This window comes from Oxyura jamaicensis, chromosome Z (assembly GCF_011077185.1).
Source record: "Oxyura jamaicensis isolate SHBP4307 breed ruddy duck chromosome Z, BPBGC_Ojam_1.0, whole genome shotgun sequence".
NCBI classification, from domain to species: domain Eukaryota; kingdom Metazoa; phylum Chordata; class Aves; order Anseriformes; family Anatidae; genus Oxyura; species Oxyura jamaicensis.
This window is the reverse complement of record NC_048926.1, coordinates 75,312,267-75,338,481: the sequence shown is the minus strand read 5'-3', so window position 1 is coordinate 75,338,481 and position 26,215 is coordinate 75,312,267. Positions and strand designations below refer to the sequence as shown.

At 37.9% G+C, this 26,215-nt stretch overlaps 1 protein-coding gene across 4 annotated transcripts in view; it reads left to right on the top strand.

Annotated features, from left to right (window-relative positions):
- The window catches only part of SSBP2 (single stranded DNA binding protein 2), a 194,016-nt gene extending 169,188 nt beyond the window's left edge, over window positions 1–24,828 (top strand). For all 4 annotated transcript variants that reach the window (XM_035310965.1, XM_035310967.1, XM_035310966.1 and 1 more), the window contains 3 exons: window positions 2,867–2,895; window positions 8,351–8,449; window positions 11,329–24,828. In XM_035310965.1, coding sequence (XP_035166856.1) covers window positions 2,867–2,895; window positions 8,351–8,449; window positions 11,329–11,358 — 158 coding nt within the window. In that variant the 3' untranslated portion in view covers window positions 11,359–24,828. The remainder of the gene's footprint in view (window positions 1–2,866; window positions 2,896–8,350; window positions 8,450–11,328) is intronic.
- Window positions 24,829–26,215: the final 1,387 nt, after the last annotated feature.

Sequence of the window (26,215 nt, the reverse complement as noted above, 5' to 3'; positions counted from 1 at the left end):
ATATATATATATATCAGTAAGAGGTATTGAGATACTTTTAATGCATTTGAATTGGAATACATAATACACCTCTGGAGGAAAAATACTGTACTTTATTTAGATAACATATATAGTTTTAATCCAGTTATTAAAGCCACTCTGATGATGGCTTAAGACCCATTTTTACTCACCTCTCCTCCTCTTCCAAAAACTTGAGAAGGTGTTACTGTAACACGCTGGTGCAAGTTCTTATCAATTACCTGAAAGTAAGTTATTACGTATATTGATGTATTCGTTAAGCTGTTTTTATCCCAACATTTGGATATCCTTGTTTGTCTATATAATTAGCCTTCTGTCTGTTAAATATTAGTACTATTATCCCATCCCCACAAGCAGCTTCAGAAAGGTGCAAAGAGCATGTAGAGGCAGGAGAAGTAGGTTACTGTTTGACTTCTGAGACCATGATTTCTGAAGGACTCATAGCTAATGGAGAAGCCTTGCACAACTCTACAAAATTTCCATTGCTTTATCTGTTGACTGCCCTAGCAAAGTCTTCTGCCTTTGCTCTTTACTGGAAGGAAGATCAACTCTTGAAAGGTATTTAAGAAAGAGGGCAAAGGTAAATAAATTGCATTTCTGCCTTACTCCTCCATACCCGTAAGATAAATAAATACAAGGTATTTATTTCTGCTCATACTGTAGCATTAGGGCAGTAGCTGAGTGCATTTGTGTATCTTACTCTTCACTTGTGTCTGCACCAAGCAGTGTCGGTGATACAGGCAACAGCAAAGGGAGGACTACCAGCAAGGTTCTTTTTTACACCTAGGAGCTGTCCTGATGCCCACACAGGGCACCAGCAACTTTTTGCTGAACAGCATTTTTCCTTACGGGGAGAAACCCCACCAAGCTAAATATGTTAGGCAGGCAGAAGCCAAGCTGCTACTGTTCCCTTTGCTTCTGTCCCTGAAGAAAAGCTCTATCACCATCCCATCGTGGACACAGACCACCCTCAGCTCCATACTGCAGTTAATAACATTTAATTCCATACTACCGTGGTGGATGCAGGTCTGTTGTTCATAGCCCCAAAGCTGGAGATTTTGAGACAGAAATATAAACAACTAAAGCAAAGGGAGAAATTCAAAAAGTGTATAACCAGATAAGAAAAACTATATTATCAAAACTCATTTTATGAAAACTCATGATTGATTAAAATTCAGCAGTACACATCTAACTCCTAACAGAGCTGTCTTTCTTTTTTTTTCTTTTTTTCTTTTTTCTTTTGGTGGGAAGGCAGATCCCTGGAATTCCTAGATTACTTTGCATAAGGACACCTTGTGATTTTACAACCTTTCTTTACATACTACAATCCTAAAATGGATTGTTGCTTTAATTAATAATGATGTGCATTATGTTCAAATAAATGAGAATTTGTGTAAAAGGTAATCACATCTTTTTGTGTCACCTTCTGTAGCCTGAGAATTATTTCTTAGCTAGAAGAAAAATTAAAATCGAAACAGTTATGGAAGGATTTTGTGTGTACCTAACATTCACTTAGTTACTTTCTCCAGTAAAAATGATGACATATTTAGTCAAATTAACTATGCCTTCTTCCCAACGTTAATTTCGTATCTAAAATCAAACAGTTCTTTTCAGAGAGGAGGGCTGGGAAAGATCTTCTGCTTTTGTTTCTGTGCAGCAGTAGGCAGCTTTGTCCTATGCTCAAAGGCTTACATTGGATGAGCTTCATCTCGAACTTCAATTTCTTTTACCACAACCGTTCTACTGGATGTCTGTACATAGCTCTCATTGTTAGAAAGCAAACTTTTGCTGATTTCCACCAAAATATTTTCTTTTGGCTTTGACAAATCGCTCTTCCTCTTCCTAACGTTTATGAATATAATGTGTTTATAGAGAAACATCATAATATTTATCAATCCTTATTTTTTTGTGTCTACATGTAGTGAGCTGTTTCAGTCTCTTCCCATTGTTTTTTTCTGATGCTCATCTAGTTTGAATGTCTTTCTTGAATATAGGTGGCCAGAACAGTTTACTGTCTGTTGCTGCTAAAAATGCTGGTAGTGATACATCTCTTGTAAAATATTTCCCTTAATCTTGGCTTTACCCAAGTGGGAGTTTCAGCATGTGAAAAAAAAAAAAAAAAAAAAAAAAAAAAAAATCTTTTCATTACTCTTGCCTTCATTGTATTTAAATTTATTTGGTTTCTGTTATTCCAGCCCTCAAGATCATCTGCTTCTAAAAGACAGTATCATCAGTATTTGTACTTAGAAGTTAGTGTCATTTCATCCAGTTTCAGAAACCAGTAGGTTTCTGCTCTGGGAACAAAGACATTCATGAAACCCTCACAGCTAACTCTAGAAGATATTCTGCTAGAGCACTGCCTAGAAGGGAGTTTTGAATAGCTAATTTCAGTAAAATAATGGTCTTTTTTTTTCAGGAACGTTAACTTCTACTAGTCATCCATATTTTTTCCCTTAGTCTTCAGCAGCATTTCCTATAGGACTATGTAGCCCAATTTAATTTCACTGTTTGTACCCAGCCCTGGCTAAGAGGACAGGGAAGTTCAACATGCTCTTTTTTGAGTTGTGCCAGGCTGTCTCACCCTAGTAGGATGCCGTTCAAATAACCAATACAAATCAGAAATATGTCCTTCATTCTTTTCTTCCTTTTTACATGAGGTGTGTACACAGGACTAACATTATTCTATACTGACTGTAACCTTTTACAAAGAGACATTGGGAAGGAAAGGAGATAATGCACTGCTATGTTTTAACATACTGCTGTCACATTATATATTTAGTGTGGAAAAAAAGCTCTTCAATTAATTTCAGCTCAAAACTAATTGAATAATTATCTATTTTAATTTAAGGCTCAGGAGACATGGACAGTATTTCCAAAGTGAGTACCTAATGAAGTATTTGGCATTTTTGGAATATTTCATTCTAAACATATTTTGTTTTTGTTATGAAGCTTTTTATTATGTGTCTACATTTTCTGCTTGTCAACTCTTTGGAAGCTATACAGACAGTATTAGTGGAAAATTTAAAAGCAATGTTTATGATCAATAGGGAGTATAAGTAGAATTATTTCCTACTGCATAATAATGTGTATTAATTTGTGTCATTAGTACATATCCAGTTCATAATCTGATTGATCGTGTTATAATCTTCCATACTGTTAAGACAAATTAATATGGTTCTGATAATCAATTTTAGTTAAGTGTAAGTTTGGGAAAATGTCTTTAGGATGTTACTTTTAAGCACTGCGTGATTGCTTTTGTTACCTCTGTAGGGCATGGTTAATATCTTAATCATTATTCTAAGTCCCTAAAAGCTAGATTAAAAAGTGGTTTCAGAAGCAGTACTGTTTTGATTTCACAGCCATTAAATAGTATGCTCAAAATGAATGTGAGTTTAACCTGCAGGGGTTTTGCATTTACAAAAATAATATTGTGCTTTAATGTGCCACTTCTTCCATAAAAATAAAACTCTACTATGTATGTGATCATTATTAATTTAGGAACTATTTCAAATAAGGAATTAATGAGCATATTTGGTATTGATAAAGTGGCACAAATCTGTCCCTGCAAAATACTATGTTTTGTACTCAGCATTTTCAGGCATAACTGGCTCAAACTAATAAACATATCACTAAAGCAGTCTCCCTGCACTTTTGTGCTTTTGATCTACAAATACAGAAAAGGATGAATAGATTGTTTCAGATAAAATTCTGTAACTCATTCTTTTGTTGCAAAGTTCTTAATAATCTTCTTAAAAAGGAACATGAGTTTGCAGTGAGTGTATGAACTGCCTGTGCATTTTGTCTGACTGAGGACTATGTACCACAGCGCTGTTGCAGGATCCCTCTCAGTGCAGACTTTGCCACTTTGCACCTGTCTGCACATGCTCTGGGCATGCTGAGGATGTTGATGCAGATGCACCCTCAGGATGGCCCTGAGCTACAATGAGACACAAACATATATGTCAGAAAGGAACAAAATGTTTGCCTAAATTCACCTGGGTTGACATGGAAATTTGTAGTGTGAATTGGCAGAGAATACAATCTCAGATGTTCAAAAGACTGGAGTCATTCTTCAGCTAGTGGTACCTATTTGTATATCCAAAGTAGAGGACAAGGACCCTGAACAGTTCCCAAGTTTTGGTCTTCAGGTGAGGCTATGGGAGATGTGTAGTTTGTAAAGTGTACTTAGGTGTTTATCTTAGTGTTCTGTGTTGCCTATAATGGCTTTGCAGTCACTGCCAATATAAAAGACATAATTTTGCATCAGAAGAAATTCACCACATGCAAACACTATCCTTTTGAAGTTGTGCAGGTGGTTATGGCTTTACATCAGCCCTCCCTTGCCTTTGGTGGAGAGCAGGATCTCAGCAGTATGTCTCCAAGGGCGTTGCTGCTCCTGTGACGGAGTAGCATCTATAGCAATGCTACATGTTTCTATGTCTTCAAGATCTGCAATGTTTTCAGACCCCACAAATAAAACAAGGGATTGAAATGACCATGTTGCCTTAGCTGTGCTAATATGTGCAGTGATGGATTCAATGATAACAAGTGTACAGCACTTTAAAAATCATTGTCCCTATTTTTCATTATATTTTGTTCTGCAAACTACAGCATTTTTAAGAAAAAATGAAACAAACAAACAAACAAACAAAATATGTTAGCTTGCTATAAGATTATTTTTAAGGGACCATATTCAATCCAAAGGTATTAAGCAACAACATGTGTGCAAGTATGAGTATCAGGTATTCTGAAAACCTGGATCCAGACACTTACCTGGAAGTCTTGTAATTTGTTAACCTTTACATCATGCAAATCACATTTGATGCATGTCTTTTTGGAATAACTGAAAAAATATGTTTTGGAAGTAGCGGAATTATACTGTTACACCATTCCATATAATGGCTTTTAAATACCTTTTTCTCAGCAGTACTGTCCAATATGCAGTCTTTATTAGTACTAACAAAAATGTGTAGGCAGAACCTATTACATTTATAATTTCATGCAGGTAACAGTATGTAATACTTTTGAAACTTGATTGGAAAAGTTCTGTTTGCAAGGAATAGACAATGTCAGGGATTGATGCATGGAAAATAATTATATGGCTGCCTTCCACTTTTGTACCAGTAACCAGGATTGTTCTTGTTAAGGTAACAGTCTCCCTGTTGGCTTTTTCACAAGTAGATTTCCAGATTTCTGATTAATGTGACAGGAATTGTTCACTGGAGTTAACATAATTTGGACTGGATGTTATTGGATGCTCAGTTACAGGCACAGGACTTCAATGGAGTAAAATGTACATTAGAGGAGCTGATTGTCTTTTCTCATGAGATGCAGGAAATTAATCTAGTTTTGGTAGTATCAGTACAACTCACAGAATTCAGAGCTACATTTTCCATAGAACATTTTACTTTAATTGGCTGAGTGGCAAAACATGAAGTTTTTACGAAGTAGATTGAGATGGGGGAAGGAAATGAACTGAAATTATGCATATTAAATAAACATTAATAACCAATGTCTCTTTCAGTACCCATGGAATTTGTGCAATCATCAAAGAAAGAGTAGCTTTGGAAAAACTCAGCTAGTGCTACAATGTGAAACCCCATACTGGCCATAAAAGCAGCCCAGGGGAGTTGCTATAAAATTATTTATGTCAGGAATTTGAACCTTTGGGGCCAGCATACTGTAGCGATTGCAGAATTTCAAAGCTTTGTACTACACAGAGCAAGATAAAATAGGGGTAAAACCCCAAGGAATGAACAAAAGTACGGGAGCATCATATGAAATAAATGTAAGACCTTAGTAGATTGTAAACTTAATATGCATAGATTTTAAGGTCAGAAGGGACTGATATGATTGTGTAGTATGACCTCCTACATAACATAGGCAACAGGATTTCCATAAATTAATTCCTGCTTCAGGTACGACAGCTGTGGTTGTTGAACTGAGGCACTAGTTTTCAACCTTTTTCAAGCTGTAGATCCCTAAATAGTTGCTACAATAACTCCATTGAAAAGCACACTCAATTGTCTGATGTTAATTAAGTAGTTGAGTTTTCAGTTGTCTTTGATGGACCTGTTGTTTATTGATTCCTGGGGATCTGTTAGAACTACAGTGAACTAGCTGCTGAAGGAAAAATAAAGGCCAGGGTCTTGACTTCTGTAAATGTTTTTTTAATTAGCTTTTCAGATGTTTAAAACAGTTATGCCTGCAGGTGGGCTGTATAATTAATTTTGTATTTAATCTATAGTCAAAAATAAATGCACAGAGTTGAACTCATGAACATATTTGCCCATTCAGACTGAAAATGGTGATCTTCCCTCAGGAGAAAAGTAAAAAAATTAGTGTCAGCCATGCAAAATACACCTCAAAGCAGATAGAGTGTACTACAATCAGAAAACTCTGGAATGTGCTACAATATTTAAACTTTGGGCAGTGGTCAAAATGGAGCTTTTTGATTGCCAGTATGAGTGTGCAGAAATAGGGTATGAAGGGAAAGAAGTCATAGCTATCACATTATCTGTCCAATGAACTCTCCAGCGTACGTACATCCTGTGACTGGGTGCCACTGAATGGAGCCAGGGTCTTGTCAGTGGTGCCCAGTGCCAGGACAAGAGGCAGTGGGCACAAACTGGAGCACAGGAGGTTCCCCTGAGCACCAGGCAGCACCACTGTGGTGCTGTGCGGGTGGCTGAGCACTGGCATAGGCTGCCCTGAGGCTGTGGGATCTCCTCCTTAGGGATCTCCAAAACCCGCCGGGACGTGGGCCTGGGTACCCTGCTCTGGGTGGCCCTTCTGGGACCAGCTGGCCTCCAGAGGTCCATTCCCACCTCGGCCATTCTGTGATTCTTGTGATCTCTGAAGTGCCAGTAGGATGTATATAGTCTACATAGTTGTGAGGAAAGTACCAAGGAATTAAGGGAACTTCCCTTTAATTTCATTTCTCCTATTTTTCATTCAAAGTTTGCCCTACTGCAGGCTTAGTTACACTAAATGAAGACTGACTGCAGGTGTTTCAAAGTGCAATATATATATATTTTTTAAAGAAGCCTCATAAATCCCTTTGCTAACAGACATACTATGTTAGGATTGTAACTCAGAAAAAAGAAGAAAGGGACAATTCTGCTCAAGATTCTTACAGCCATTGTTGTTTGATCACTTTGATCAAAATCTCTATTTGCAGTTACATTTTGTTATCTTGCCCATTGACTGCACTGGGTTTGCACTGTTTTTATGATAAAACCAGACTTGCATTTGTATATGTAAAATCCAACAACAATATAGCATTCAGTTTTTCTGGATCAAAAAGATCAAGGAGAGAACTGTGATAGACATCATAAACATTTCATAATGAAGTTCTTGGCTTCTCTCCCCCATTTCCCTGACAATTCCTTTTTCATCACAAAACCTCTGCTGGTAAGAGTCTTAGCAGTGCCTCTGTTAATGGAAGTCTTAACAGTGATGGAAGGAGAAGCATCCATGCTCCAGGCACGGCAGGGTGCCACAAATCAACTTTGTAAAAATACCTAACGAATTGTAGTGTCTACTGTAATCATGTATTAGCTGTTGACTTGGAATAATTTCTGTGACAATTATCTAGTTTCACCCTTTGTGTAAGTAACTGAACCTTGAAAGCATTTTCTGAACATTGTAGAAGTGATTGTGTAATATTTCTATAAAGAAAAAAAGGAAAGATATTTTCCTTCAGAAGCCTTTGTATTGTTATTACCTATTAGCATTTCAGTTACACCTAGGCACTAAGAAGGCAGATTAAGAGTTTATTGCAATATGCACTGCAAGTAAATGGAAAAAGTACAACTGCTCCTGAAAAGCGTTTGCAAGCCCAATCCAGGGACTGGCTGTCACTCAGGAGCATTTAATCTTAACTCCGCCGTGCCTGTAAACTCTGCATTAACTGCTTTCAGTGAAGTGGCTTAGCACCTCAAAGTTTGAATAGTACTTGTGAGCTGCTTGTGAAATTGTATTTCCATCGACTATGCACTGTGAGCAAAGACAGAAGTCTCATTATGTCAAGACGTGCTCATAGACTTCACTGAACTTGACCATGTGATTTAATGGAGTGACAGAGTACTCTTAGACCTGATGAAGTCATTTATAGTTTTTCTTGACTTCAACAGAAGATGCTGGCTGTAACTTCGAAAACAAGAATTAGAGATAACAGTTGTTACTAAAATTAGTGACTGAAGCACACAGAACTCAGCAGAGGCTGAGGGCATACCCCAGTGCATTGCACAGTACATTTTACTGCTCTACATTGTAGAAATGAGCTGGTGTCTTCAACACTTAATCTGTGTTTTAAAATCTTATTTAACAGAACTCTCCCAGTAATATGAGCATGAGTAATCAGCCTGGCACTCCCAGAGATGACGGTGAGATGGGTGGAAACTTCCTAAACCCTTTTCAGAGTGAGAGTGTAAGTATTTCTTTATAGAGTTGTTTTACTTTGGGAACCTTTGTCCCTGCTATTTTGTTTAAAAGAAGAAGAAGAAAAAAAAAAACAACACACACACAAAACAGCAAGAACAAACAGTTTTGCAGTGTACTTGCAATGCCCGTGCCTTAGTTTTTTTTGTTGTTGTTGTTGTTGTCGTTGTTGTTGTTGTTTTCTTTTTTAATAGCTTCTAAAATTAGAATATTAATTTACCAAAAATTTTTGCAAAATGCTACTAGAATTTGAGCCAAAACGGGTAAATGTGGGAGGTGTAGATCTACTGCAGAAACTCTTTTTCTAGATAAAGAGGTGCATTGTCAATGAAAGTTAGATCTGTCAAGCAGTAATAATTATGCCCTATGTATTCAGTAATGCACAGTGGGCATTTGTCAGACGCTATCTGAGCAGCCAAAATACACAGAGTTGACAGATCTTTACATCTGAGTGTTTCAGTTTGTGGTTGCCCAACCTTTGACTCCTAAACAATGTGTATTGCACTGCAGGAATGTCTTTTAGGACAGGATTTACACTGAAGTGTATAATTAGAGCACTAGATCTCACACTGCAGAGAGGTAGAGACAGAATTATTGGCGCTACTAGAGACAGAAAAGGCAAAGGTGCCCTCTAGTGTTCATTCTGGGACAAACGGTGTTCTTTAAAATGGAGTACGCTTGAGGCAGCAAAACATGGTGCGCAATAAATTACAAAGCAAGACCAGTATTTTCATACTCATATGCCTGAAGCTGGGTTTCTAAATCCACATTTAGGTTCCTAAATAGAAGTGGCCTGATTTTTCAGAAGTGCTGAGTGACTTCAACACTTCTATTCTTTTTGGAAATCACTGCTGCCAGAAGTGAGCGCAACTTCATTAACTATGCCAGTGGTGAATTTTAGCTTAGAAACCATGAGTAAACAGTTCCTCTTAGATCACAAAAAGCCAAATTGCATGGCAAGTTAAATGAGAATCATGCTTTTGGTGTTTTATTATTATTATTATTTGTTTGTTTTTTGGTTGGTTGGTTTTGCTTTATTTCTTTAACTAGCGAAAAAGAAAAGGGAGCAGTTTCTGCATGTTAGCTGTTTTCGTAAAGAAGGCACGTGGTCAGATTGTTTGGAGTATTGGAGAAAATTGGTTTGTACCACCTAAAGAGATTGATGTTTTCAAAATCTGCCAATAAGGCACTACCACAAAATATCCATTAAATGTGATCGTTGGTCATGGTAATCCTTGACACTCAATTTGGCATGCTTTTCTTGTACTGAGGGCAGACAGTCTGATTCAGCAGGCAGGCCAGTTAAGCAAACTAAAGGCCGGAAAGAAGGACTTTAGTTGTACTCAAAAGAAAATCAGTTTTCTCAGATACTTACTGGATTCTAGGTGCACCTAGGTGTCATTTTCCTACCTGAATGAATCTGGGACCTTGTTTTCTCAAGGTTTTGCTATGCCTTCTGTGTACTTCTAGGTATCACATCATCTGTAAGATGTGTCATGTTTTTGTCCTTGGGAACTGTCTTGCTTTCTTACTCATATTTGGTTACTTGGCTATTTGGAGTAGGTTTATTATTATGAACTCCTTTCTCAGGCAAATTTTCTGTTCATCAGGAGTTTTGCTTGGGAATGGGGAAAAGATTTTGGCTAATAATAAGCTAAGTATGGCAAATAAACACTGTTTTGTCTTTAGATTCCTTGTCCAAAGTGATTACCTAGGTACATTGACTGTAATACAGAAAATCATTTGAATACAGGCTTTTCATAAAGCATTTGAGTTGGTCTTACTCATTGGCTAAAGATAAGCATGTTCTCACTATCTTTGCTGGCCTACCATGAGAGTACACAGCACAGGGTTGGAGTAAGCCCTAAAGCAGAAAAAAACATCAGAGACACGACATGGGACAAAATAGGTTGTACCCAAGCAGTCCATTCTATCCAATTGTCCCACAGATAGAAGACCCATAAAAAAATTTTTTGAGTGTTCTTGGATACTTGGAAATGGCCAGCTCAAAGCTCTAGTTGTGCAGTTTTTTTATTATGTGGCTGTTTTTGCGAAGGCAAATTAATCTCACAATTTCTTGTATCAGTTTTCATTAAAATAATACTTACTGCATTTGAACATTTTCATCAACTTAGAAGATTTTAGGCCAATTAAGTGTTTCTGCAAATTTTCACTTTAAACAAAAATTAAGCATATGCACTTCTTGTAGGCCTCATGCTGTCCCGCTGATTATTTGTAATGAAGTACTGCTAACTTGAGGGCAACTATAGCTTGTATAAGGGCTGCAGTTCAATTTGTTTCACAATAATAAGGTGAAGTGGTGACTGAGTATTTGGTTCTCATGAAGGAGAATGACCACTGATTCAGCTTCCCTTCTGAAATCAATAATACTGAATAGTAGATACCAAAAGAGTAGCTGAATTCCAGTCAGACATATCTGTACACTCTTCTTCCCACCCAGCAATAAAAAAACTCTCCAAAACATTCATCTAATTCAGCTCACCACAAATGCAGCTGGTCTACTTGAGGCTAGCTATCTGCCTAGCTAAATCTCCCCAGTTTCCAACACTAGTCAGGAGAAGGTCATCAGTGAAATACTGGCTCATCACACCACCCATATAACACTGGAACAGTCTTTAGGTGAGTTGTCTTGATCAGCAAGAGCTGTATTTTTATGTAATGAGAGAAAGTTAACAGAATTTGTGATACCACAAATTGGACTACAGCATTAGCACAGGCTATAGTACAAATTTAGGAGAATTCAAAGAGCAGGTTGGCATTTGAACTCATTGCTCTGGTCCAGTAGTAGTTTTAGTTATCTGGAAAAAAAAAAAATGATTGTTAAAATGTGGATTCCTCTTTTTTCAGTACTCCCCTAGCATGACAATGAGTGTGTGATCCGTTAACAAGTCTCGTCATGAAGACCACAGTGAGTTGGCCCTCTTCAGAGAGTTACTACAGAAGAAAATTATTCGTCCCAGTGTACAGTTTAACAAAAGGATCTCAAACACAATCAGACCCACACTTTTTTTTCTACCATCTCCCCTGTTTTGTCAAGAAAGTGGGTCCCAAACATGATTGAGATAACCATAAAGAGTGGCATAACAGATCTGCCCAAGATGGAACTGAACTGCAATTACCTGTGTATGTACTTGCGTGGGTTAATGTATGTATGTGTGTGTGACACAGAAATACACACATACATATATAGACCTGCAGGACATTGTAAAACATTATCACATGACATCTTAAGTAGAAACGAGAAGTAGGGACTTCTACTCCATCTTTTTTTTTTTTTTTTTTTTTTTTTCCACGTTTACATTCTAATTTTTAAACTTTGCTTTCCCTCTCCCCTCCTGAATTGTTTTATGTTGCATATATCACTGCTCTATAAGTTATTTTTAAAGTGAACTCAAATGATAAATTCTTCTGATTTTGTAAATGTCTGCCATTATGGATAGGAATAAATCTGCTTATAAGAGCTTTCATTAACTTGTGTTTGATACCAGTTACCCTGTGAATCATAAACTGTACTGTCTCAAGAAATAGAAGAAAGCTCATCTTAATTTTTTTGGAGAAATTTAATAATTTTCACCTAGTTTGGTGATTTTTTTTTTAATACTTTGCCTTTAAAAAAAAAAGAAGCACTGAAGGTTATATTTCTTCTTTAATTGAAGCCTAATATCTGCAATATCTATTTTAAATGGAAGCCTGAATTTGATACAAGCTTCTCAGTTTATATAGAGTACTATAAGGTTACTGTATGCGAGCTCCAATTGCTATAGAATTTAGCAATAAAGTGTCAGGGCTTCTTCTGCCCTTGGAAATGATTTTTCTATTTAGCATGATCTTCCGTAGGGGTGGTAGCTAGAAGAAATACAGCAGAGTCCTTATTACCAAAACCTGTTCTAACAATTTGTGTTTACGTTTCCCCTTTTCAGTAATTCTCAACTAAATCTTAACCATCCGTGGTCCTGATGACAAACAGTATCTCCCAAGCCTATTCAGAACATCAGATCACACTGGTACACGAATTTACCCCCCAAACCTTTCAGTAAGCAGTCATTTTTGTGAACCAAAATGAGGGAGTAAGCTTTTTATGACTACTATGCCTTGTGAGGGTCTTAGCTTTCACCATGAACAGAAGAGGCAAAAAGGTCTAGGCCATTTTATAAGATCAGCATATTAGACATGAAAGCTGGGGACAGAATGGAGAAAAGGCATATGGTCTTTAAGGAAGAGCTTCTGGAAATGGTCCCATGTCTCCAGGCAAAGCTCTAAAACCAAGAGTACAGTAAATTTAGTTCCTAGTGACTTCCAGTTCCCCCATGAGAATGAAAGCTTTCAGCTGTGTACTGGTCAAAATGCTGATCAGAAACAAGGGCTGCTCTACAATTGATGCCACAGATGAAAGCAAAGTCCCCACCTTGGACTTTGCCTATAGAAGAGCCACTTATATAGGAAGAGTAGTTCTGAACAGAGTATGTCCATGCAGATTTTTAAGGGGATATTTTTCATGAATTTGTGCTGAATAAGTGTATGTAGAGAGCTCATTGTGATGGTAGATGCACATAACTGGATGCATAAGTAGTACCAGAATCTCTGAACTCATTTTTATTTTTATATATGTAATTTATATATATATGAAAATAAAATCATTTAACGCTTTTTACTCTCTTGTTAGTGCTGTTCAAAAGTGAAACTCTTGGAGGCTTAAAATTATGTTAAAATATCAAAAACTTTGGTAGCATTACTATTTAGTAATAATATCACAAGCTAGAGAGTCGTGATATGGTTTTGTAGACTTTATTCCCAGTGATTATGGAGATTTAATTCATTTGCTTAACTTTGGAAAACATTTTGTTGCTGTCTCAAAAGGTGCCAGGAGTCCCTACCATTAATTTGAATTATAAAAACATAAAATGAGATCTAATTTCCCGAGATCCTTCAAGGTTGTCACTAATATCACTGGTTTCCATGGTTATGTGTCCAGTTCAGCCCAGCTGAAATAGTGCAAAGTCCAGGTGTCCTTGCAGCTTTCATTTGACATCTGTATTATCCTCGTTGGTAACCTCTATGGAGTATTCTAGGACTGTTTGTTGCCCAGTTTCAGTCACACGATGTCACTGCTCCTGGACTAAGGTAGATGGATATGTCTGGACATCCAGTGCCAAAGCCATTCATGCACAAGGTAAGTGTGCCCTCGAGGGAGCTCGTGACCTGCTGGGTACATCTGGGCCCTGCTGGGTGCCTCGAGGGAAGCCCCTGGGGCTCCTGCAGGCAACCAGTGTGTCCAGTGGGCACTGAGAACTGGCCTGGACAGCACCACTGACATTGCAAGACTGCAGCTTCTCGATGTGGCAAAATTAAGCAGAGTTAGGGCTTAATATTAATCAGACATTCAATTTATTTATTTATTTATTTTCTAAATTTGGCATTAGCTTCAATAGTGTAGTGTATGGGCATCCGTTGAGAAGAAGTCTGACCATGAAATTAAACCTATGCATAAAGCAGTACTCTTTAAAGAGAACTGCCAGCACATTGAATATTATTATCAACATCCAATATCCCAATTTATCCTAATCTTATATATAAGATATATATCCTTTCAGGCACATATTTTTTCTTATGCAGTTCTTTTGAATTCTATGCAATTTTTCTTTTTGCCAGCATATCATTGTTTACCCTTTTCATTTCTTTCCCAAACATTTATTCTAAATTAAACCTTGTTGCATTGATCCTGCAGCATTAACATCAGCAAATACATTGCTGGTCTCAAAAGGAACAGGATTGGTCCCTGCTTCTTGTAGCCTGTAACTCTGTGCCCTGATAGTTCAAATTACAAGGTATGTCCAGCACTTTTCACACCTACAGAGCCCCACAGATTTGTGGGATAACAAATGTGCAAGCTTGCAAAATTTCAGATTTGGGAGAGATCTGATTTAATATTCACTGCACATCTTATTTTTAGAATTTTAATCATATATAAAGAAACCTAATCATCTTGATTTTTGTAGGGAACTCTTGCATTCTTATGCTTGCATACATGGGGAAAGTTATTTACATGCAAATTGATAAAATCAGGTGATTATAACCATACATAGGTTCTGCAACTGAACCATTAGAAAACAATTGTACATGCTAAATGCTCAACTTATAAATTACATATATCCCGTTCTTTTTAAAATTTTCATAGAGCTTTTTGCTTGTTCATTTGTTTTCTTTCTTTTGCTTATAAATCCTTGCAGGATTTTCATCATATACAGGAGTATTAATATGGAAAGAAAGATTATTTCCAAGCACTGACTTTTTATTTCCACTTATGTTTCTAATGCACTAGATATCAATGTGTAATGTAACTGCTGTTTATATCTGTCTTTATGCAACAGCATTACTGATAATGGCAGAACCTGTCCAGCTCTGGCAGGAATGTTACTTTAAGTGGTGCCAGCTAGTTTTCCTACACCATTTTTTTTTTTATAGAGATTTCTCTTTCATATAGAAATAAATAGATAATGATTTTGCCAATGTGTCTTTCAGGCAAAGTTAAAAGTAAGGCTTTTTTAAAAAAACGTGATGAAATCTTAGAATAGCAGAAAGAGGGGAATAATGGGTCTCTCTTACCATCAGAACTCTGGCAAAAATTCTGGCCTTGGCAGATGAAGTTGGGATTCACTTGTGCACTTCACAGTGAAGCTGGTATTTTAGCTAGTATCTCTCACCTATGAGAAAGGTGCATTCGTACACAGTTTTTGTCTCCATGCCTAAGTCTTGTGGAGACAAGAACGGGGTTTAGGATGAGGAAGAAGCTGTATGAATCACTGCTAAAGCATGTAGCCTGACGTGCATTAAAGACATACCTGGTACTTGCATGTATGGATTGCATTATTTTCTTAATTGTCTGAGCATGAGCTGCACTCAGTGCTTGGTGAGTTGGTGCATGCAAAAAACATGGGAACAACAGTGAGCCATGTCTTTGATGCGCTGTAGGCTGCCCAAATAGGTCCCAGCTTGCCTTGGGGTGACTGGCATCAACAAGTCACAGCCAAGTCCCCCTGGGAGTCCCCAGAGGCCAGACCTGCATGTCACCTGGTCAGGGAGAATACCAACCTCCAGACTCACCAGCCTGCTCCACTCCTGAATTCACAAAGCGTGAGGTTAAATGTCCTGTGTCCCACCAACAGTCCTCTGGAAACATCTGGCCCTTGCTCTCCTTTTAAAATGCAAGGAGAGAGACATAGGCTAATAATTTATTTTAAATAATTCAACTTAGGAAGAAGTGAATAGAGCCTAGCTTATTTATGGAGAGCAATTCAGAATCACCGAATAAGGGCTGCTTCATGAACTGGCCAAAAATCATTTGAATTTTCCCCTGTTCTGTGGTTAGCAAATGAAATACTACATGTAAAGAGGATTTGGAATTAGATGGGTAATTTAATGAGGGACCAGCTGTTACAATATTCAGTGTTGAACATTTTACTTTCCTAGTTGAAATGAATTTTCAGCTGATAAATGTTGCACTGATTTCTACTTCTGAAATCAGTTACATATTTTTGACTGTTATCTCCTGTTCCTTTGTTGTTGTTGCTAAATATGGACTGAATTCTTCAGGATTTGACTGTATACATTTCCACTTGGAGAATCTAAAATAGGGTTTAACAATACATGTATGTATATATTTAAAAGGACAGGTAAAATTATTATTTTTAAAAATTCACTTTGAGTGATGATACAACACAGCTTCTGTCCCAGATGTGCTTGGGTTTGGTTGGGCCCTCAGGGCAGGAACCCTGGTAAAGCATATCTGTTAAATAAAACCCCCAAACCTCTTTCAACAGTGACAACTCATTTCTATTCAAACTGATCACACTATGGAACTAATACAGGATGTTATGATACGCAACAACAATAAAAATTCAGTATGCTCAAATATAAATGAGTTAGATTTAAATTTTAGTTTGTGGAGCTTCCTTTACTTTCCAGACATTATTGGCTCTGTGCTACAAGCTGCTGTTCACACCAGTTGTTCTACTGAAACTTTGATGAAACCACTCATATAATGTCATTTTTCTTGTAGGATTTCACCCTAGTCTGTGTGAAATGTACAATTTGTCTGAGATGTGACATTATTTTGCAGATCTATAAACTATGGAGAAAAATAAAAAGGATCTGCTGAAATTACCAAAATGTTGTTTCAACACAAAGCACAGAGGAAAAAGTCCGTATCTAAATTACTGATGTGAGTGCATGCATAGAAGTTGTCTGCCAGAGCTGTCATCTTGAAAACAAATTACAGTAACAAATTTAGAGAAGATAAACAGACTGTCTACTCAGCAGTTAAAATTCTGATCCTGCAAACACATTCCCATTTGTTTGAAATAAAGCCTACACATGCTTGATTTTAAGCAGATTTAACAATACAAGTAATATCCCTCAGAAGAGTGGGACTGCTAATACGCTAAAACCATGCTTGAGTGTGGACAGTCTAGAAGCTCAAATTAAGTCTTCCCTGAGCAAACATTTTATCTTATTTTACGGATTTCACCAGTGCAGGAACATGTTTGTGTACTGATAGTACTGATATGTGGAACAGATTTGGCTTTCTTCTGTTTCTTATTTTATTACAGCATCGTTCACTACTAAATATTAAATATTTTTGTGAACTTGTCCTTTCATTTTGTTTCCAGTTGTGCAGCCATAATTTCCCTCAATATACAGCTAACAGCTTTGCAATTTTAGTCCAAACCTCTGTTCGGTCACTGTTCTTCATCTAAGCTTAAAATATGTAAGAAAACCTCTTATGTAATGGGAAAACTTGCCATAAAAATAAAAAGGGTTTTCTTGGTACTTGTTTTCACATTTAATAATAATAATAACAAAAAGTTCTACAGTTGCCCCGCTCATATCTTCAATGCTCAGCATCCCATGGGTGGCCCAGTGTGCACCTTGACCGGTTGGAATGCTCAGGGTTGGCATTTTGCAGAAGAGCAACCGAGCGGGCAGACAAGCAGGCTTGTGCAGAGTCTGGACAGCACGTGGTGTTTGTATGCAACCTGCTGCAGATCATCTGGCAGTTAGGCCTGGGGGCTCCCTTAGGATTTTAGTACTGGTACAAGAGTCTTGGTTTTCCTAAGAGAGAATTCTGGCAGCTTAGCATCAGTTTTTTGAAGGAATCAGTGCAGAACTGGTTTTGTTTGCTAGATGGCACATTTCCTCATTAGCCTGGGTGTACTAGGAATGAGACAATAGGATTTGAAAGTCCAGTTTGTTACAGAGATATGCACAGCTCATCAGAGTAGGAGGGAATTACTATATGGCCAAACCCACATTTGTCCCTGTTGTGAGACCATCAGTAGTCCCTTTTGATGCAAAATAATTATTACCACAGAACCCTGCTCCAAGCCATGAGGAGCTAAATCGTCCACTGGATGAGCGGGATATTTGTAGGCTTTATTTCTGTTGTTTAATCTTCATGTTTTCTCTTCTCTCATTTGGATTTTTCCATTAAATGTACCATGCCAGATGTTTGCACAAAAACAAGAACAATTTGCCCAATAAACATACAGGAAGTTGCTTGCATCTGTAACAAGAGTCCTACTATAGAGCATTTATTTCATTACAGACATTGTGGCTGCTCAAGATCCTGAGAGCTCTTAGCACTAGACATTAGGAAAGTTAGCATTTCACAGGCTTATTATGCATTAGACAAGATGATTTCCAGCAATGACATAAAATAGCTTGAAACAGAAGTTGATGTTTGCCATGCAGAGTAGAGGAAAATAAAATCCAAATAGAGCCTATGTAATTGAAGTAGGAGATTACTAAGGCTATAATTTACTAGGAGGATTTGAAAAGTGTGTTAACTGGCAATAAGCTTGCCAGCAGCAAACAGCAACAAAACGGGTGGCGAGGATGCCGTGGTTGCTCTCGTGGCTGCCCCGCAGGGTGGATGCTTGGTCTGAACAGGCTGCAGGCAAAGGGACCCATGTTATGAGTGGGCACAGTGCGAGTGCCCTTCCAGTGGGTGGCAAAGGCCATACAAACAGAGAATGTCCAACAGCTTAGCAGGAAAGATGAGAGGTGTTTGCCACACTGCCGTCTGAAAACAAGATATTCAGAAGCAGGTATAAGCTGTTCCCAGATCTATTCTCATTTCGCTAATTAACTTCCAGTTTTGTTTTCATTTACATTCATATTAAGAGTTAAGGAAGAGAATACAAATTCCAAATGAGCCCTGAAATACCAGAGTTGGAAGGGTGGCATCAGCACAGGAGCTTTCTGCTAGTTGAGAATCAAGTAACTTTAAATATTATTTTTTTCCAGTACAAAAAGAATCCATACAAGAAACCCTTTTAGTCTTGCAGTGGTTGTTTGAGAAGTGCATACCAACATGCCCAGTATGCTTAAAGAGAAATTGTGAGGGCATTTTTTGTGGCAAGTATCCCCTTGCAGAAATGTTGGACTGCATCTATTTTGTGCATGTTTGCCTAAAACCACAAAAACTGAACAATTATTTATGGGTTGCATTACATGCAATTGGAAAACACTTATTTCTGGTGAAGAGAGGAGGAAAACTGGATAGCTGATGTGTTAACATGTTTATGTGAATTACTTAAAGCATTGCTAAACTGCTGTCAACTTTGTTACACACGTACTCTGTGTGGGTGACTGCTGACATTATAACCTCAGTGACCCATGTCACTGTAGGTTCTGTGTAGGAAACCTTGTCACTATTGCTTAATACTGTAAATTCATGTTCTGAAATGAGGTGGTGGGTTATGCAGCCGTGTCTATTGTATACCACAACAAACAGCACCTGTTCTGTCAATCAAAACTTGCTGTTCACATCCAGTTAAAGCTCTGTTAAGCACGCTTAGTGGTTTCAGAACATAATTCAAACAGCATATACACAAGCTGTTAGCAGGAATATTAAATCTAATGCGTGATGAGAGAACTGGGCCCAGTCCGTAGCCTGTCAGGTGCGAGCAGGCCACAGGCAGCTGCAGCTGGGCACGTCTCGTGAGGCCGAGCAGGCTGCGGGCTGTGCTTGCAAGCTACGGATGGGGAAGTCAGACCCAGCAGGCAGGGACAGCCTAGCTTTTTCTCCAGTGTCTCTTTCTAAAGCTTCTGCTTTGGTGCCAGGACAGAAACCCAGCCCTGGCACGTGCAGCGATAAGGAAGCATGCTCTCTGCACTGTGTCCTTTGCCCAGCTGCCACAGGCTTTACATGAGGCAGTGTTTTGAGGAGATTTTAATTATTTGTCTGCTAACTGAAAAATAAAAATAACCCAACTCTGAATTCTTTTCTATTGGTATTTTATGATGCACATCAAAGACCTGAAAATATGTATGTGTTCTTTGCTGATTCCTGACATCAGAAATTCAAATCCTGTCTAGACTGAAAGGCTTTGAGATGATGGGAAAAAGAATGAAAAACTGGCAACACAACCTGAGAAAGTTGAAGGGGATTTTTGGATCATTTTAAACTCTGTGTCTTATTTGTTTTTATTGATAGTTTAAATAACTAGTCTAACCTTATGAATAAAGGCAGTCTTTGTTAGCGACTTTGCACCTTAACCCATTCACATAAAACTGAGTACTTGAAATAAGTGTTGCTAGCACGTCCAAGCCAATCCGTATATAAAGTCTGAATATTTCTAATGCCAAAAATAAATGTTTAAGGTCAATAAATAGAGAACAGAACATAATCCCAATTAAAGAGAAGTATTTTCTGGTCACGTACAAACAACTAGGCAGGTATGTTTTAGACAGAGATGGACTTTCCATATCATAAGTGAAACTAATATTCAAACTCCAGTCTTTAGAAGTAAAGGGAACCTCAGAAATTTTCCAAATAAACAGGAATTAAATTTGCCAATCTAAATGCTGATGCAGAAAATACATTTAAAATAGGATGCTGCCTCTGACCTAAAGCATTAATACTGGTGGTATTTGGGGTCTCACAAATTCTGTATATTTCAGCATATCTGTATTCCTCCTTAGTGAGTGCTTCATCTCCATTATTGACAGTGCAAAGAGCTAATCCATGCCATACCAGAACAGTTCAAAAGCAAGGCAACACAAAATTCCCACAGTATTATAAATATGCAGATGTGTGTGTTATGTTAGGGCAAGTAATCATCCCAGCCACTTCTTTAGACCCTTCACATGACTTTTAAAAGCAGCTTCTTGGATCGTTTCAGAAGGGCAGCAGGCTGTGCTGATGAGATGTCCAAGAAGCTGCCAGACAATGATCCCTTTCCAAAGGGTATAGGGTCTTGCTTTGAGGGATCAACAATTCCAGTTGTAGCCCTTAGGAGCAGTTGTACCACGCATACATCTTAACCTGAAGCCTTTTTGTGTCGGAAAACAGACCTACACCCAAAGGCATCCCTTCTTTAAAAATCCTTTTTGAAATGTCCAGCTGTTTTCCACAGCTGTTAAGCTGCTGAGAGGTTTGGTGGGATTAGTTCTGTTGTACCAAGATAAAACTCTGTGTGCCCTTGTGTATGCAGAAAGCCTCCCCCCAGGAGGTGCCGCTGACAGCCAGTCTAGCACTCGGAATCTCTGGTGTCTGGAGAAGCCTCCATGTCTAAGGACCAAACACGGAAACGAGGTGGTAAAATCAAGCTTCTTTGTTTTATCTTTAAAAAGTTCCTGGCAAGACTGGGGACCTGCAAAGAAATGGATTGTATGGGTCTTTGACCACAGAGCATTATCTGGGTTGGAGCCTCAGACAGTGCTATTGCAGACTGTTTGGTAAGGGTAAATTTATACCTCTATACCATACTTGTTTCTGTTCAGCGCTGTGGCCTGATTCATCCTACCCTGACTTCAGCTGCCTAAAAATTACCAGCCTCAGCAAATTGGGTTTTATCTCAAAGTTACAGGAAGGGCAGAAGCAGAGATGCCTTCAGAAGATTGTATGATGGCATCCATCACCTTCTCCATTGATATATCCTGCATGCTTTTAAGAGCATAAAATTAGGTGGAATGATTTCAGGGTTTTTATACTTAGCTTCCCATCCTTGGACAAGGCTCAAATGAGCTCCTGAGAATCTGAATCCATGTGGCTTCCAGATGAGTTTCTAAATCCTTCAGTCTCAAACATGAGATTTTTGCCCTATAGTTTGGTATTTTCTCCTTCTGTACTTCTTTTTTTTTTTTTTTTTTTTAATATAAACAGGTGTAACTTGAATTAAGTTGTTTGAACATTTCTGGAAGTTTTACCCCTGCCTAGAGATTCTCGCCTTTATTTGTTAAATGGGCTCTCTCATTCTTTGTCTGCACTGATTCATTCATTTAAAGCAACATATGAAGAAACCATTGCATAGATGAATCAACACCAGCAATAGCATATGCTGCTTTTAAATTCAGCTGTGAGGTTGTAACTAAGATATTAATGTATATACTTTCTAGGAATGACTAGGTTCCTTTCCTAAGAGCTTTCAGGAATGAATCTAGAAGCTCCTAATTTAGGATTGTGAAAATTCAGGTAGTAATGGCAGTTTATGGGGATTTTTTGTAAGCTTTCTGTAAATGTATATAATTTCACATGCTGGTTTGGAGATGAGGAAAGTACCCAGTTTCAGATAGGCCAGGTCTTTGAAGACAGCATTACTGTCTGGGTTAGCAAAGCCCATCTAGGTTCCACCTCAGGCTTGTACCATACACCTACTTTATTCTCACCCAACTCAGTATCTTTCTTCATTAACCATGCATACCAAATCATAACAATTGTACCAATTCTTATTGCAAGCTGAGGAAGAGCTGAGGTTTAAAAATACAAATGTTGAACTTGCACCTTTTCACCTTCATAAAGTGTCCACATTCTCTCCACCGGGCCTCCCAGAGAGTGGCTCCCTCCAAAGTTGCCGTATAAATTCGTCACACAAAAGTAGGTGTAATTTATTTTTTATATTTTAATAAGTCTAACAGCAGCGGTAGTAGTATGTTTGCTATATTTTCTGAGTTGTGAGTCATTCAGTGTTGAAAATGATATGCATCTTGTGTAGCTATGAGTAGAAAAATTGAGAAATGCTTTTTATGATATGCTAGTACAATCCCTGCTCTGCTGTTCAATATTTTAAGTGCTGAACTAAACCAAAATATTATTTTCAAGAATTACTCTAGCCTCATCCCTGCATGAAAATGGATATGAATTTCCTGTTACTGCCTCTGGGTGTTGAGTGAATTCTGGACCAAGAGTAAAGCAGTGGCAGCGGGAAAGGTTACTGCGGTAGCCACTTACAGACAAGTTTTCAGATGCATACCATTCTGTCTGTCGCCTGATAATCTTCCAATTTTCTCATGGATCACCATATTCTTGAACATCTTGATGGGTTTTGTCAGCCATGGAGGAGATGTGGACAAGCTTAGCACCCAGAAAGTGTAGAAATGTAGCAAGTAATGAGCTATCTTCTCCAGCAAGCATTTATTTTTAGTGCTTAACTTTCAAGTAACGTTTATATTTTCAGTTATATTTTATCAGTCAGTATCTTGAGGTGGTTTGAGCAAAAATATATGAATATATATAATTTACAAGAAATATAGGCTTGTATTGTGCCTTTGTAATTCTCTTCAGCTTCAGTATCTATAAGCTATGAGCGGACAAACCTTTGGGGTATTCTTTACTACATAGTAGCTGATGGCTTCATTAATACTGGCTATTTGAGTCTTCTGGGTCTAATGTTTATGTTTTCCCAGGTGAAAACGCCATAGTGTTCTCCACCAGACATAAGCACAATGACATATCACTGCAATGCATGCCGTCTCTTAGCTTCTCTCTACATGTGCTTGCATGTTGAAAATTTAGAAATGCTGCTGTATAAATTGCTACCTTGTTTATCCAATACAGGTGTTTTTCTGCATCCCTTGTTTGCTTGAAACTCCCATTAACTCGAAAGTTATCATTGGCTTGAAAGGGAGTTGTGGATGCACAAAGGATGCAGGGAGCAACTCTTCGGTAGTTTACAGGCTGCTGTACATTAATGTCTTCTCAGCAAAGAAATGTAGCATTAGCAGTGACTTCCTAGTGAAAACACTGAGCGTGCTTATCACTTAAGATTTTAGGAAAAAGCGTCAGACTGTGTAATTGTATCTCATTAACTTTGACACCTGACCAGTAACATTTGATGAGGTATGAGCCTCACTTTTAACTACGTTTGATCATGATGTACCAACCAATGCAGAACTGAAAGGTGAACAGCCATGTTTTAGTATCACAGCTACACAAGAAATCACAGTTTTCACGAGTTCTGTTCTGATTTTGTTTCCTTATCTCTAAAGCATTTTCACTGCAGAAGTATTTTTCCATACAGTTACCTGAGGCTTCCTTTCACCAACCAAAACAGTCCGTAGCCTTCTACACTGTGAAAGGCAAGCTCTGTGGAGAAACATGGGCTTTGCGCTTGCCCAGCAAATTAGCAGAAAATTTCATCCAAGCCATAAAAGCCTTTTATGTTATTCTGTGTTTGTGTAATCAAAGCAATTAGGGATGGGAGCTTCAGGAATAAAGAGGTCTCTCTATCCTCCGTTTTACTCTCTCTCTGTAATTCGTAGGGATTTAAGAGTTATTTTCTCAAGGCTCAGCTGTGCCTCTCTAAACCAGCACAGTCTACGCATCATGTGAGATTCAATTTATGGGGATAACATTTGAACACATAAGATTTACTTTTCATAGCAAGGAGTAATGTATGTCTTTATGGACATGGACACTTGCAAACAAGTCTGATACCAAGAATAAAAATTCAAGATGGTACCAGTACATCAGACTCTGTACTACAGTGGGTTTTTTAGCTTTTGTCATTTGTATTTTATTTTGCAGGAGAGGAGCTGGGGAATCTCAGATCACATGGGGGATTTTAGAAGTATATCACTCAACAATCATTTTATAAAGTCTAACTTCAAAATGCACTATGATTTATTACAAAAATATATTTTCTTCTGTTTGCCGACATGGTTGTTCCATTTTGTGATAAGTTAAACTAAGCAGTTAATTTGTTGCACTGCCTAGCTGCATGAATTCATCCAGTGTACGTATGTACCTGTGCAGCATTACTTTGGGTTTTGTATTTGAATTTGCAGTATTGATTATTATTTTTGTATTTTACTTTGCCTCTGTTATTGGAATTGTAGTAAACATAATTTATACATATGATTTTACAACTGTTTTGCAACTGAAAAGTCTTCTTTAAATTGTAAAGTTTTATTGATGGATACTCATTAAAATGGTATAAGAATTATATTAACAATTGTTTTGTGTTTTGATGCTCTCTGTACATAAATATATGTCTATTTATCTGTTTAATGGTGCTTGTGTCTTGCAATTTTGGATACATTTTAGAATAAAGTTTCATTTTACAAGAAGTAGTTGTATTTTCAAAAGCTGTGTCAAAAACAAACAAACAAACAAACAAAAACACACAACTTTTCTGCAGGAATAACTAGGGTTATGAGAGAAACATATGACTCTCCAAAATATTATTAATTTCAGGGAGTGATATATTTATTTCAAGAAAATAGAAACATATAGTCTATAAAGATGCATAGCTACATATTCTGGTCAATTTACTGAAGTAACTGACATCTGTATTTAAAACATTACCCAAAAGAACTGCTCTGGAGGCAAGTCCCACACCTGCTGACTCCACTGGTAAGAAAAGATTTGTGAACGTGATGTCACAATTATCATATTAGTCAGTAGTTTCTCAAAGGACCCTGAAACTCTCTGGTCTTGCATGCATCTGTTTAAACATTGACAGAATTTTGGTGGACAACTAATATACAATTCTAGATTATGGGCTTCTGTGACATTTTGGTTCTAAATCAGACCTCCCTTACTACCCCCTTGTTCTGTAACATTTCTCAGAATAAGGTTGTTGTGGTATAGCCAGCAGGCACCACACAGCCGCTTGCTCACCTCCACCTCCCAGTGTAATGGGGAAGAGAATCAGGAAGAAAAAAAAATTAAAGCTCATGGATTGAGATAAAGACAGTTTAATAGAACACAAAAAGAAGAGAAATTATTATTATGATGACGGTAACAACAAAAATAATAACAGTAATAACAACAGTAATAATTACAGTAATAATAATAATAGAATGTAGAAAGCACATGACACACAATGCAATTGCTCACCACCCACTGACTGATGCCCAGCCTGTCCCCAGGCAGTGAGTGATTCCCTCACTCTGGCCAGCTACCCCATATTAATTGCTCAGCATGACTCCACATGGCACAGGACATCCCTTTGGCCAGTTGGGGTCAGTTCTCTCCCCTCCCAGCTCCTTGTGCACCCTCAGCCTCCTGGCTGTCAGGGCAGTGTGAGAAGCTGAAATGTTTTTGGCTCTGTGTAAGCACTGCTCAGCAACAACTAAACATTGATGTGTTATCAGCATTATTCTCATCCAAAACCCAAAACACAGTACCATATCAGATACCAGGAGGAAAAGTAACTCTGTCCTAGCTGAAACCAGGACAAAGGTCTAGCTTGGCTAAAGGTCGAGTCTGGTACAGTTACATCAGTTGAACTGGCTGCTAGCTGCCCATAAAGCATATGATTGAGTAGTACTTCTTGCTACATAAAATGGCTATATTTTCCAGAAGATTTATCCACATCTAATACTGAACACATCTTTTAATAATAACGTGCCTTAACTTTTCTGGCACAGTTCCTCTACAGGTACTGTTCTGTGTCTTGTTCATCACATCACTCGTGAGATGTGCTATTGTGCTGCACAAAGCCTTCAAAAT